At 42.0% G+C, this 14,448-nt stretch overlaps 1 protein-coding gene across 1 annotated transcript; it reads left to right on the forward strand.

Moving 5' to 3' along the window:
- Positions 1–5,956: 5,956 nt before the first annotated feature.
- LOC306914833 (neuronal acetylcholine receptor subunit alpha-4-like) lies at positions 5,957–13,016 on the forward strand (the record flags this gene model as incomplete). The annotated part of the gene is made up of 5 exons (XM_079492038.1): positions 5,957–6,088; positions 7,471–7,515; positions 7,603–7,712; positions 9,011–10,526; positions 12,891–13,016. Exons 2-5 carry the CDS (start codon positions 7,486–7,488, stop codon positions 13,014–13,016), a joined length of 1,782 nt encoding a protein of 593 aa, XP_079348164.1. The 5' UTR covers positions 5,957–6,088; positions 7,471–7,485.
- Positions 13,017–14,448: the final 1,432 nt, after the last annotated feature.

A 14,448-nucleotide genomic window follows, 5' to 3' on the forward strand; every position in this document is an offset into this window, starting at 1 on the left:
CTACATGGTAAAACTACAGGATAAAACTACAGGATAAAACTACATGATAAAACTACATAATAAAACGACAGGATAAAACGACAGGATAAAACTAAATGATAAAACTAAATGATAAAACTACAGGATAAAACTACAGGATAAAACTAAATGATAAAACTACAGGATAAAACTACAGGATAAAACTACAGGATAAAACTAAATGATAAAACTACAGGATAAAACTAAATGATAAAACTAAATGATAAAACGACAGGATAAAACTAAATGATAAAACTAAATGATAAAACTACAGGATGAAACTACAGGATAAAACGACAGGATAAAACTAAATGATAAAACGACAGGATAAAACTAAATGATAAAACGACAGGATAAAACTAAATGATAAAACTAAATGATAAAACTACAGGATAAAACTAAATGATAAAACGACAGGATAAAACTAAATGATAAAACTAAATGATAAAACTACAGGATAAAACTACAGGATAAAACTAAATGATAAAACTACAGGATAAAACTATGATGATACATGATACATGATAATAAATGATAAATGATGAATGATAAATGATAAATGATAAATGATAAATGATAAATGATAAATGATAAATGATGATAAATGTCTGTGATGCTTTGTGATGTTTGAAAAAAAAGACGAAAAAAAGAAGAAGTAAAAAAAAAGATATGGTAGCTGAAACAGTCCATAGCTGGGGTTGCGCATGCATGCGTGCGTGCGTGCGTGCATGTGTGCATGTGTGTGCGTGCATGTGTGCATGTGTGTGCGTGCGTGCGTGCGTGCGTGCGTGCGCGCGAGAGAAAGCAACCCGGGATTCACTGAGCAAATAATATCCTTAGACTGACATTCCTGTTGCCCTGCTGACAAATGTCTTATTGGATTCTTGTCTGTGTGTGCGTTGTCCATCACTGTTTCCTGTGCAATACATGGTCAGAATCTACAACACGTCTGTGTCTGGGCCCTGATTGTTGTCACCACATCAGGAAAATGTCATTGGGTGGAGAGAAAATAAATCAATCGGCTGATTGTGGAAAGCGTACACCCTAACAAACACAACACAGGTCTACTTTGAGAGTAACACACTTTGAACCTGTGACTAAGCATAATTTTAACAATTTCGTTTTGAAATTTTGAAAAATCTTTTGACATTGACAAAGACTTTGCCCCTATGACATGCCCAAGATAGGCATGCCAGGTTGAAAGTGGTACTGTACTGTAGCCTACTGTAAACTGTGCACCGAGGGATGAAAGCCATGAATAAAACGCAGAGCATGTGTCCATGCTCAGGACAGACAGTGAAAATGACAGTTGATGAGGAGGCAAGAAATATGATCTAAAGGATAGGCACACACACACACACACACACACACACACACACACACACGCACACACACACACACACGCACACGCACACGCACAGGCACACACACGCTATACTCATGTATGGAATGACAGAATCAGCATACAAATGAATGGTCGGCAAAGACACCCACAGGTACACCACCTTGAAAAGAATACCCCTCATATTTGAACATACATTCTTTCTCTTCCTGTATTCTCTCTCTTTCTCTCTCTATACACCTCCCGTCTCTCCGGGAAAAAAAGAAAGCAAATCTGCCCCAGTTCAGGGCTCAATGTCATTCAGAGGGAGAAGTAAGGAGAGAGAAAATGGAGAAAAACAGGTGGGAGGGAATGAGAGAATACAGAGCCAGAGAGAAAGAGAGAGAGAGATACGGGGATGAAGAGACAGAGAGAAGACAGGAGAGGGAGGGAGCAATGTGGGTTTGGGTGAAGAGAGAGAGGGGGGGAGAGGGAGAGAGGGAGAGAGAGAGAGGGGGGAGAGGGAGAGAGAGAGAGAGAGAGAGAGAGAGAGAGAGGAGTGAGCTACGTATACATTTGCTAAAAGACTCCATGTAGGGAGGAAGGACTCAGGGAGCTAAGATAGAGATGTGAGGTTCTTCATACTAATTAATTAAGACTTAAGACCTTAAGCGCATGCAGGTCAAGGAGCAACACGGACTAGCCTGACCCTCAGCACCACAACTAATCTGTATTACCACTTTGATCCACTTCCAGAATTTGTAGGTTTGAAGTTTGATGAGCTGGCCAGAGCCTGACCCTGCAGTCTGGTATGAACCATGGATTTGACCAAATGTTTTGGTCTGCTGGGCATCCTGTTCTTCACCAATCCATCTCAAGGTAAACAATGTTGCCTTTCCTTTTTGCTCCACGGTCACTGTGCTCAGACAGTATTTGCTAAGAGAAGACTATTAATCAGAACAGACAGAACTAGGTCCAGTGGCACTACTGGTGCCAGAATGACATACATACAGTGTTTGGTTTGTAACACTGAATATAATGTTAACTAATCAATAAACATTACATGTGTTCTTCATGCTATACTTGTTCTAGACAAACGCAAACCAAAGGTGATCAGGCTTTCTCTGTAGCCGGTCCCACACTTTGGAATAATCTCCCAATCCACATCAAAGTTAGCCCCACCCTGGAGATTTTTAAATCTAACCTGAAAACACACCTTTTCAGTCTGGCTTTTAATACAATGTGAATTTTAGTGTTTATTGTTGTTCATTGTTCATTGTTTTCTTGATTATTTTGTTTGCTTGTATTACATGTTTTGTTATTGCGCTGTGATAGACTACGGTCTACCTATTCTGGAAAGCACGTTGGGTCAACTGCTGTTGTTTTTAAATGTGCTATATAAATAAAATTGACTTGGCTTGACTTGACTAGACTAGACTAGACTAGCTAAAATTAGCTCACTATACAAAAACGTAAAAAGAAGAGAGAGAGAGAGAGAGAGAGAGAGAGAGAGAGAGAGAGAGAGAGAGAGAGAGAGAGAGAGAGAAGCTATATTAACCAAGACCCACTGAACAGAATGCCATTTGAGTAAGTTGGCATTTTGAAGCGACTCTACGGATTTAAACACGACTTGATGTGGAATTTCCATCACTTCTCATTGCCCACGCGTCAGCTCCAGTGGAAATGATGTTTTAAAAGGTGAATTATTTCCTTGTATAGAGTAAACAAGACTTAATGTGGAATTTCCATCACTTCTTATTAGCCCAGGGGATAGATAGGCAGAGTGGAAATTATGTTCTTCAGGTGAATTATTGCCTCTTAGAGCAGCTAACCATGGCATTGGGGTTGTAGTACCTCCTGCAAAGGACAACAGACAGTGTAAGCATTAGCTCTGCCAGTCCATAACCAACATGAGTCACCTAGTTCAATACAAGGGCTGTATACTCTTTACTGTTCCGCCTTAGCAAACTATTATATCACAGTCGAGCATCGGTCTAATATAAGTCCTCTCTGAACGGTGTCACTTACAAGGTTGTTTTGGAATCTGCTTGCGTGACCAGAAATGTGATATCAGTCATATTCAGAATTTTTAATAGTGAACTTAAAACAAAGTGAAAACGTGGATGCGTCAAAGTCGTTCAATGTCTGTACAGACATCTGATTGATACAGATTCAGCTGTAAACAGGAAGTCAGGGTGTCTGGGAAAATAAATGTATAAATTTAATAGGATATTGATCCGTAAGCCTTATATACAAAAATGAGGGAGGATGCCAGTTTCCAGGCAAGTAAAGGACAGCTCTGACTGAGTGTGTAGCACAGAGGTTATTAAAGTGTGGTCCAGGGACCCCCAGAGGTCCTTGAGGGGGTTCCAGGAGAACCCCAGCAAAATGAATTAATAAAGCATCAAAATCTGTTTGGCTATATGAAAATAGCTTATCTAAAAATTATATAGATTTTTTTAAACATCTTAGTATGGAGCACTAAAATATGTTCCGATGGGGGTCATGGGGATCCCGGGAAAATTCATATTAATTTGGGGGTCCTTGACATGATTATTTTTGAGAACCACTGCTGTAGCAGAACCAGAGGGGAAACAACACCTGTGTTCCTGTTTTGTGACTTCAACAGCATACACAGCAAGGTTCAGTTAACTTTGCTGCCAGTACAAAAATAGACCTGTAAACAATGAGGATTTATTTTTTATGTTTTATTTTTTACTGTGTAGCATTATTATGAATCCATTTATGAGTGAATAATATGGGGGAATAAATCACCGCTAATCATGTGCCAGTACATTCTATAGCCTGCACTGCAGTACATAGATACACGGTCCACATTAGGAAAATATAGTCTCAAATTATAAATTAATTAAAAATGATAGAATGGAGTTACTGGGTCTGCAATCTCTTTAAACCTCTCGTTCATTAGGTCTAGGTTAAACCCTAACAACTTCAACTCTATAGCCTATACGTTGTTGCCTGGGGTCCCCCAGAGCTCTATACTACATCCTCAGGTATTTCCCTTGACACCACATCTCTGTCGAAAGACACAGCGTGTCACGTTGCAACACAATGCGGGCGTCTAGATTGGCTATAATCGCTGAATGTTCACCGCCAGAATATGGCCATTATAGGGTTTGTGTGGCTATGGTAGTGGTGAGTGTTTAACTCATTTAGATCTGACGTCGACATTTTAAAAATGTTTTCTAAATCATGAAAATGTTCTATATCAGTGGTTCTCAATATTTCATGTCAAGGACCCCAAAAATTATATGTATTTGGCCGCCGACCCCCATCTGAAAATATGTTGTTCTAGGAAGCCCCCAGAAGCAAATCTTTGAGTTAAAAATGTTGGCTCTGAAAGAATATATTCAAACATTTGGGCCACACTTTCACGATTTTTCAAAAATAGCAGACCTACAAGCTTGTAGATCTGCTATTTTTCAATAGCTAAAGTATAACATAAAGCTTACAACCCAAAATGGGTTAACTGAGCTCTTCTGTCAGAGAGAGTGAGTGAGAGGTCTAATTAAACTCCAAATTTTCTCCAATTATACTCCATCAAACTTTATCAACAGTTGTTGTTGGCAAGAAACCGTCGTACTACAGAGTATACGTTTGGCATCAGTCTTGTTTATACAGTCTCATAAGGTGAAGAATTGAGGTTAATTGGTGGAGACCCTGTTACAATATTATTTCGGTTGCATGAGATGAACCTATTAGAAATATAAATCATCGCACTACCAGTGTATAGAGCTACACAAATACAGCGAGGCAACTTATAAAACAGTGGTGGAAATAGATAGCAATCTTAATAGATGTATACTGTTACAAAAAATAAATTAAATTAAATTATAATTTTTTTCTAGACAACCAGCAATGGGTAGAACGCTCCCAAAAAAAATTAGTCTCTGTGACACATTCAAAGATGTTCCTAGAAGCTTTGTCATTGGTCGAAAAAAAACCCGGTCGCAATGACTAACCAATCAGGAAGCAGACGGGCACATCGACCAATGACTATCTATTGTTTATTCTCCTCAGTCTGTACCCAGCGCCAGGGACAGGGATTAATGTCTATCTATTGTTTCTTCTCCTCAGTCTGTACCCAGCGCCAGGGGTCAGGGATTCATGTCTATCTATTTTTTCTTCTCCTCAGTCTGTACCCAGCGCCAGGGGTCAGGGATTCATGTCTATCTATTGTTTCTTCTCCTCAGTCTGTACCCAGCGCCAGGGGACAGGGATTCATGTCTATCTATTGTTTCTTCTCCTCAGTCTGTACCCAGCGCCAGGGGTCAGGGATTCATGTCTATCTATTGTTTCTTCTCCTCAGTCTGTACCCAGCGCCAGGGGACAGGGATTCATGTCTATCTATTGTTTCTTCTCCTCAGTCTGTACCCAGCGCCAGGGGTCAGGGATTCATGTCTATCTATTGTTTCTTCTCCTCAGTCTGTACCCAGCGCCAGGGACCTCGCGCCCATGTTTCAGAGGATTCATGTCTATCTATTGTTTCTTCTCCTCAGTCTGTACCCAGCGCCAGGGACCTCGCGCCCATGTTTCAGAGGATTCATGTCTATCTATTGTTTCTTCTCCTCAGTCTGTACCCAGCGCCAGGGACCTCGCGCCCATGCTGAGGAGAGGCTGCTCAGGAACCTTTTTGTCCGCTACAACAAGCTTTCCCGGCCCGTGGAAAACACCACGGATGTGGTGCTGGTCCACTTTGGCCTCTCAATTGCCCAGCTTATTGACGTGGTTAGTAAAAGTATAGTTAGTTCATTTGACCAGAAACAACAGTGCAATATTTTTTCCTGATAATTATTTCATTTGATTTTCTTCATACATTTTCAGAGCCAATTTATTGCACCTTAAATGTTTCATTGTGGCAACAACATATAAGGAATATGAAGTGTTTCAATTTACTCACATAACATTATTTACATTGTCGATAGACCATGTTTACTTTTCATCTGTTGGAAAGATGAAGATTTTGATCGTCAAAGTATAAATTAGCCTAACACCATGCTGTAATTTGTGTAGAGATGGTCCTTAGGGTGGTCACATCAAATCTGTTGAATTTCTGCATTTCATGTATCCAGTAATGAGACTCAACTGTAGACAGGTGTAGTAGTCTGTTGCTCCCGAGGGCTTTTCAAACGGTACCGTCTCAGACAGCATGGAGCTCCAGGGGTATTGTTTGGCAGGCAAAGGCAGCTTGAGTAGAGGCAGCATACTGTAGCTAGGCAAGAGACGTATGCGGTCCAGCCTAAACAATGCTATGCATGTTGATTTGCCTCTAGCTATAAATCATTCATGAATGCAGATGATGAATGAATCATGCAGTCCTTGAAATGTTATAGACAAGGGTACATTTATATGGCTGTCTAGAAGAGGGTCTGTGCGTCTGTCTATTATCTGTCCACACATAATCTCCCAAAACACTGACCCCACTGACCACTGACCCCCGGGAGATCTGCGACAACTTTTCTTGGGCATGCTGCCAGTATAGTCCATACACGTAAATCCCTGAAGTGTGTGTGTGTGTGTGTGTGTGTGTGTGTGTGTGTGTGTGTGTGTGTGTGTGTGTGTGTGTGTGTGTGTGTGTGTGTGTGTGTGTGTGTGTGTGTGTGTGTGTGTGTGTGTGTGTGTGTGTGTGTGTGTGTGCGTGTGTGTGTGTGTGTGTGTGTGTGTGTGTGTGTGCGTGTGTGCGCGTGTGCACGCGTGCGTGCGTGCATGTGCTTGTGAATGTTTTGCGAATTCATAATCTCAGATACACTATCCCTATTTTGGCCGAGACTGACGTCATCAAGTTGACATCAAAGATTCACAGGGAAGACGTGCCATTATTAGACCCTGTCTTATTATTTAATTGTATTTGTATTTACAGTACATATTGGTATAATAAAGTAGTCTCACGTAGCCAGACAATTAGAGATCTCCTACCAATATTATCCGGGAAATCTAAATTCAATGCTGGGGCTTGAATAGCATGGAAAACCTACGCTAACAAACCTATGTGAGGTCTCTGGTCATCTGGCTATGTGAGAATAATGTTGAAGTATTTGGTTATATGTAAGTTGTTTTAACATTGAGATGACATTTTAATTGATACCTTTGCTGTTTTTTATTGAAAAAAGGATGAGAAGAACCAAATGATGACCACAAACGTCTGGGTGAAACAAGTATGTATTAATGACATCAAACCGTCTAAGCCATTTTGTATGGACTATACAGCTTAAGCTATGACACAGTATTTATGCTCTCTATAGGAATGGAATGACTATAAACTACGTTGGAACCCTGCAGAATATGAGAATGTCACCTCCATCCGCATTCCTTCTGAGATCATCTGGAGGCCTGACATAGTACTGTATAACAAGTTAGTATCATTGCCGTAATGTAGAGAAGGTGTTATAATTTGCATGAAATACACTCCCAAGAGTTAATCAGTGGGGAATTTGTTTCACAGAGAGACTCAACGTCACGACAGATGGGGTGAGAAGAGGGAGATTATCTTGCTCAACTTCCATGTGAATGTCATTTGTAATTTAGCGCAGGGGTTCCTAAGCTGTCATTCAGAAGCACTTCTGTCTATCCTTTTTGGAACGAGAAGTCCACAAAGAGCAACTTGTACAGCTTGCAAGCGTTTGGAGCTGTAGCACACAGCTCCAAAATATGCACAACTGTGGTCTCCATACGCATCATTATGTCACGGAGCACTGAAGCCTCATTAACTTGTGCTTCGTCCTCTGTGGAGTGTCAGTATGTTGAAATAATAAATGCATACAGCTTTAGCTGCAGACGCACTAACAGACCAGCGGGTGAGTCAGGTATCGAGGCACAAGACAGGCACGGGATGGAGAAAGAAAATGTAGTTGATTGGCGCTCCCAGGTGTTGTGTGCCCTGGCCCTCCAGAGTTTTGGCCCCTGGGCTAGCTGTAGCCCTGATCCTGTGCATTAATCCAGGACCCCATAGCCCTAGCCTCTGGCTGTAAAATGGCAATCATTGTGTACAGTAAGAAATTAAGCTTATCATCGTCATTGCCAGATCATATGAAACGGCATCCAACACCCAGTACAGCACTAGTGTTTTCCACAATCTTCTCAATTATCCCAATTACAAGTATGACCACTGACCAGTGTTGGCAAAACAAATAAAGCTCTTAAAATAAAATAAGTCCCAGAGCTGTACGTGCTTTGGTCAACATAATTAATCATTGTGAACCCACACATGCACAACATTGCTGTGTTTACGTTGTGAAAGCTCTGAGCGTCGCTTCTGGAAGTTATTCCAGGAAAAGGTACAACATCAGGGTTTATCGTAATGATGAATTAAGATGACCAAAGTGGTAGTAAAGCTAAGCAGGTAAAAAGATAAAAGAAAATCAAGAATGATCCTGTCAAGTGATTTCATTATTCAACCACTTAAACCCTATAATGACCATGGGGTCCTCCAGGAGTCTAGGTACTTAAACCCTATATAATGACCATGGGGTCCTCCAGGAGTCTAGGTACTTAAACCCTATATAATGACCAGGGTCCTCCAGGAGTCTAGGTACTTAAACCCTATATAATGACCATGGGGTCCTCCAGGAGTCTAGGTACCTTTTCCCCTCTTCACCAAACCTCTTCACTGAAATGCCTCCACCCTTTATATTCTTTACACCTCCCCTGCAGTGCTGATGGTGACTTTGCTGTGACTCACCTGACCAAGGCACAGCTGTTCCACGATGGGCGGATAAAGTGGACGCCCCCCGCAATCTACAAGTCCTCATGCAGCATCGACGTGACCTTTTTCCCCTTCGACCAGCAGAATTGCAAAATGAAGTTTGGCTCATGGACGTACGACCAGGCCAAGATCGACCTGGTCAGCATGTCCAACCAAGTGGACCAGATGGACTATTGGGAGAGCGGCGAGTGGGTCATCATCAACGCCGTGGGCAAGTACAACTCCAAAAAGTACGAGTGCTGCACAGAGATCTATCCGGACATCACCTACTACTTCATCATCCGGAGGCTTCCTCTATTTTACACCATCAACCTTATAATCCCCTGCCTGCTTATCTCCTGCTTGACCGTGCTGGTGTTCTACTTGCCATCGCAGTGTGGGGAGAAGATCACGCTGTGCATCTCAGTGTTACTCTCTCTGACGGTGTTCCTCCTCCTCATCACAGAGATTATACCCTCAACGTCACTGGTGATTCCACTCATTGGCGAGTACTTACTCTTCACCATGATCTTTGTTACACTTTCCATCATAATTACCGTCTTTGTGCTCAACGTGCATCACCGGTCACCGCGGACCCACGGCATGCCTCAGTGGGTGCGTAGAGTGTTTTTGGACATGGTGCCCCGTGTCCTCTTCATGAAGCGTCCGCCAGCCACGGCCAAGCAGAACTGCAGGAAACTCATAGAGATGATGCACCGTCCACCCACGATCCCCGTGTTGGACAACTTGCAGCCATTGTGGGCAAGGTTGGAGACAAGTTTGCAACAGATGACCCAGCTAGGAGGCTCAGCTCCAACCACGATACCCGCGATGGACAACTCACAGCCATTTTGGTCAAGACTGGAGACGAGTTTGGAACATATGAGCCAGCTAGGAGCCACAGCTCCAACCACTCCATATGAGAGCCCTGACGTCCGTGTGTGCTCCCCTTCTCCACCTTCCTCGTCTCTTGTAGGCCTCAACCTGGAAGAACATCCGCTGAAAACCCGGCTCATCTGCAGTTCTCCCTCCAGTCAGTATTCTCTTCTCCCAGAGGATCCTCTGCAGCACAGACGCAACTCTTCAGCCTCGTCATCCTCCCCACTGTCCACCTCGCAGCCTACCCTGCATCTGGCCTCCCTTTGTACCCTGCCGAGGGAAGAGCCACACACCCTGGTCTCAGGAGGGCGCTCTTTGAGCGTCGAGCAAATGTGTGACAACCAGAGGACTGGACACCGATGTCGCGCCTCCAGCTTCCAGTACTGCTGTTTGCTGGAGGACGGAGCTGCAGTCCAAGGCGAGGGCCGGGGTCTCGAAATGGCAGCAAGGATACAGAAACAGCCTTCAGGAAGCGCCACTACAGAGCCCAGTAAAGAACAATCTATCCTGAACACCATGACCACTATCTCTCCAGCTATGCGACAGGCCATTGAAGGAGTTCAGTACATTGCTGATCATCTCAGGACATTGGATGCCGACTTTTCAGTAAGTTTGCTGATGTTATCATTTCTGTCATATCAATTGAAACAAACTTTGATGATGGTTCAGTATTCTCTAAATTCTTAAAGGAGAAATCCAGACCAGAACACATGTACCCCTGAATCAATCCTGTACCAACATACAGTACATGGCCTGGGCTGGAATTGTTTCCTAGATGCCCCCTGTTCTCCATTTCCCGCACCCCTCCCACAGTAAAATGCAGCTAGAATGGTAGAAAGCTAGTTGTCTTCATTCTAATGTGAGTATTTTAGTAGCACGGCTAGCGCCAAACATTTGTTGTTGTTTTTTTACGAATCGTCTATTAATAGTGTCCTGGTACTCACCCATGCACCGTTTGTCACCCTCAAACTGCCGTTCATACAGAACCATGGGCTGGGCCGGGCCTTAATTTTCAGGCCCGTTGAGAGCTCTACTGCTGGGTACTGTATGAACGACAGCTCGAAGGGTGACAAACAGTGCATGTGTGTGTACCAGGACACTATTAATAGACGATTCGTGGAAAAAGAGAACAAACGTTCTCCATACGTTTGGAGCTACTAAAATACCCGGATTAAAATGAAGACAACTAGCTTTTTACCATTCTAGCTGCATTTTCTGAGGGAGGGGTGGGGGAAATGGAGAACAGGGGTCATCTATGAAACAACTCAGAATCAAGATTTCCGTCAGTCATGTGGAGCAGCCTGTGTTTTATATTTTTTCGTACAATGGTGCCGAGCAAACGTATAAAAATGTGCTAAATTAGCCAGTCTAAAAGCGCACAATTCCTCAATTAACGCTGTTTTTGGAAATTGATTATTTTATTAAAATGAATTATTATTTTGTTAAAATACGTTAAAGTGATTAGTTTGATTACCTCTACCTTTTTACATCTTAGCAACTTACACATACTGACAAGGACACTGCAACTGACTTCTGCATTCAGACATACAGTAGCCTATTCCTTCATTTTGGTCTATCTAACATTTCATTACTTTCTTTACTTAACAAACTTTACTTAACAAAAAGAATAGTACTGCCATGGCATGCAACAGATGACTAATAGCTTGCTGGGTACATTGATTTAGACATGGTATAAATACTACTTGTTTAGAAAGAAGGGCCCTTAACGCACTTATTTAATGCTCCAAACATTATTATGATGACGTTTCGACTACTTTTTAAGAACATAGTGAAGGTCGAAACATCAACATTATAAAGTTTGGACTGGAGCATAATAAAAGTGAGTTGTGAGCCCTTCTTTCTAAATGATTTCACTGTTCTTGCAGTTTGGCTCAGCAAAAATATAGAGGGGCGTGCGAGTTAAATTGTTCTTGAATGACAGACTAGTAGTTACTAGTCCCATGTGGTCTAACTCCTATCTAATCGTCTGTCTACTGGGAGACAAAACATTCAAATCACAAATGTATTACATTAAAATGACACATTTTGACTGACGTGTTCATATTGCAGGTCAAAGCTTTTGTCCAAAAGTATGCAAATATTTGGCAATTTGTCTCAGTGACATTACTCCAACCAAAACACTTCTGCTGGCTCAGGGCAGGGGGTATAATGACTCAGCGTTATATTAGTGTCTATCTGTCATACTTATGACAGTGACTGAAAACATCCACACACCCGTTTAAATATAGTGGTACCATCGTTTTTAATTGCACAGTACCGTCAGCAAACCTATTCCCAGCTAACTTTGAACCAAAAAATATAAACTATATTTCAAGACACAATGAAAGGCATTGGGTTTGTTATTGTGTTTGTTATTTGTTTGTTATTGCTAACCAGAGAATACAGAACTTTGGTTCTGTATTGAATAATCTTATAATAATAATAATAATAATAAAGCTTTATTTATATAGCACCTTTCAAGAACAAGGTCACAAAGTGCTGAACAACAAGAGCATATAGAAAATATCATACATCAAAAACATAAAAAGGTAAAAAAAAAAGAAAAAAAACAATACACCAGAAAGTACAAAGAGATCACAATGATAAAGCATTAAAAGCAGCTTTGTAGAAATGGGTCTTCAGAAGTGATTTAAAACGAGGAACCGAGTCGGCAAGTCTAATCTCCAGTGGCAGGGCGTTCCATAATGAGGGTGTGCGGATTGCAAAGGCCCGATCGCCAATTTTGACCTTGAATGCGTTCTAATCAAGACTGGATGAGATTGAGGGATTTCTCCTAGAGTTTGGGCCCCTACCCTACATCGATATGACTGATATGCCCATATGAAGATCTGTAAAAAAAATACATATAATAATAATAATACATTTGGAAATTGACAGCTGGTCAAAAAGGAAGTTGACATGAAAACTGTCTTTTCTTTCTCTTTCTTTTTTTTGTATTCTTCTCTGAAGGTGAAGGAGGACTGGAAATATGTGGCGATGGTCATTGACAGGATATTCCTCTGGATGTTTGTACTGGTATGTATACTGGGATCTGTAGGACTGTTCCTTCCTCCTTGGCTAGCTGGAATGATCTAGGACAGTGGTCCTCAACTAAAAAGTCATACCAATAAACAAGGGTGTGAAATATACTACACTATAGTTCCATTGATCCAAGGTGGAACACAATTGATTGATCATTAACCCATTTTGGCCTGACCTCGAAATTAAAAGAAAATCTTCTAAATCCTCCAGTTTTCTGAAATAAATATTTTCACGATTTTTCAAAAATAGCAGACCTACAAGCTCGTAGCGCACCACTCGGTGATGCGCTATGAGCTTGTAGATCTGCTATTTTTCAATAGCTAAATTATAACAATGTTTAAAACACCAAAAGGGGTTCCTACCCAAAATGGGTTAATAAACTCTGAAAATGCAAATGCCCGGAACATCTTCACGATTTTCAAGTAGGCCCTGAATCCAGAAAAGGTTGAGAACCACTGATCTAGAACTTCGACATCAAAATGACTTCAAGATCATCTGTCTTGTTTACTCAATTTGTGTTAGATTATTATTGCGACCAAAGGTCGGGGTTAACTATGGAATCGAGCATTTCCCGTCAGTTAGTGTGTCGGCAACCATATACTGTATGGTGCCCAGGTCTCGTGACATCATGTGACATCATCAGGGATGGAGATGTGGAGCCCCTGATGTCATAGTAAATGCGACCTGCTGTCGCAGTTAAGCCCATGGAGATCCCTGATGTCATCAGCAACTCTACGCCCACCTGTCCATTCAAACTATAGACGGGCCTGCCCCAAAGTTAATAGCGCAGCCGCAGCCGCAGCCGGCAGCCGGCAAAAACTAGAGTTCCCAACAGGCCCGAAAATTACTCAAGACAAGGCTTGTGACGTCATGTTGTAGTTCGGTGGTCACCCCACCACCGAAAATCCAGACTATGTATGAGCCTTTACTGGTCCTAATCGAGTACCACAGACAAAAAACAGTCTAAGTCCAAATTTCATTCTGACCCCTCCACGAAAAGGCCTCGTTGTCCTGAACCCTTATCTATCATTTATACATTATGGATCAATAGTGTGGACTTACTGTTTTTCGTCTGTGGCATTCATTATTAATTATGTTCACGCCTGGGCCATGGCTCAGTGGTCCAGGCACCTTGGCTGGTAATCCAGTCTGGCAGTGTGCCGGGGGTTCGACAATCGACTCCCGATCCTGACGGCCTTTACTGCATGTCTCCCCCCATCTCTCTCCCCATTTCCTGTCAGCCTACTGTCTGTCAGAAACTATAGTAAAATACGCACATCACTTTGTGGAGGTGCTGGGTTCAAAAAGTGACTTATGAAAAGAGAAGGGAACCCGCACACTCATATGCTCCAAAAGATACATTTATTGACGACGTTTCAAGCCAAAGCTCTTCATCTGGTCAAAACCGGGCGTAGAGTTTTGACCAGATGAAGAGCCTTGGCTCGAAACGTCGTCAATAAATGTATCTTTTGGAGCATATGAGTGT

This window comes from Electrona antarctica (genome assembly GCF_951216825.1).
Source record: "Electrona antarctica genome assembly, chromosome: 2".
Classification (NCBI taxonomy): Eukaryota; Metazoa; Chordata; class Actinopteri; order Myctophiformes; family Myctophidae; genus Electrona; species Electrona antarctica.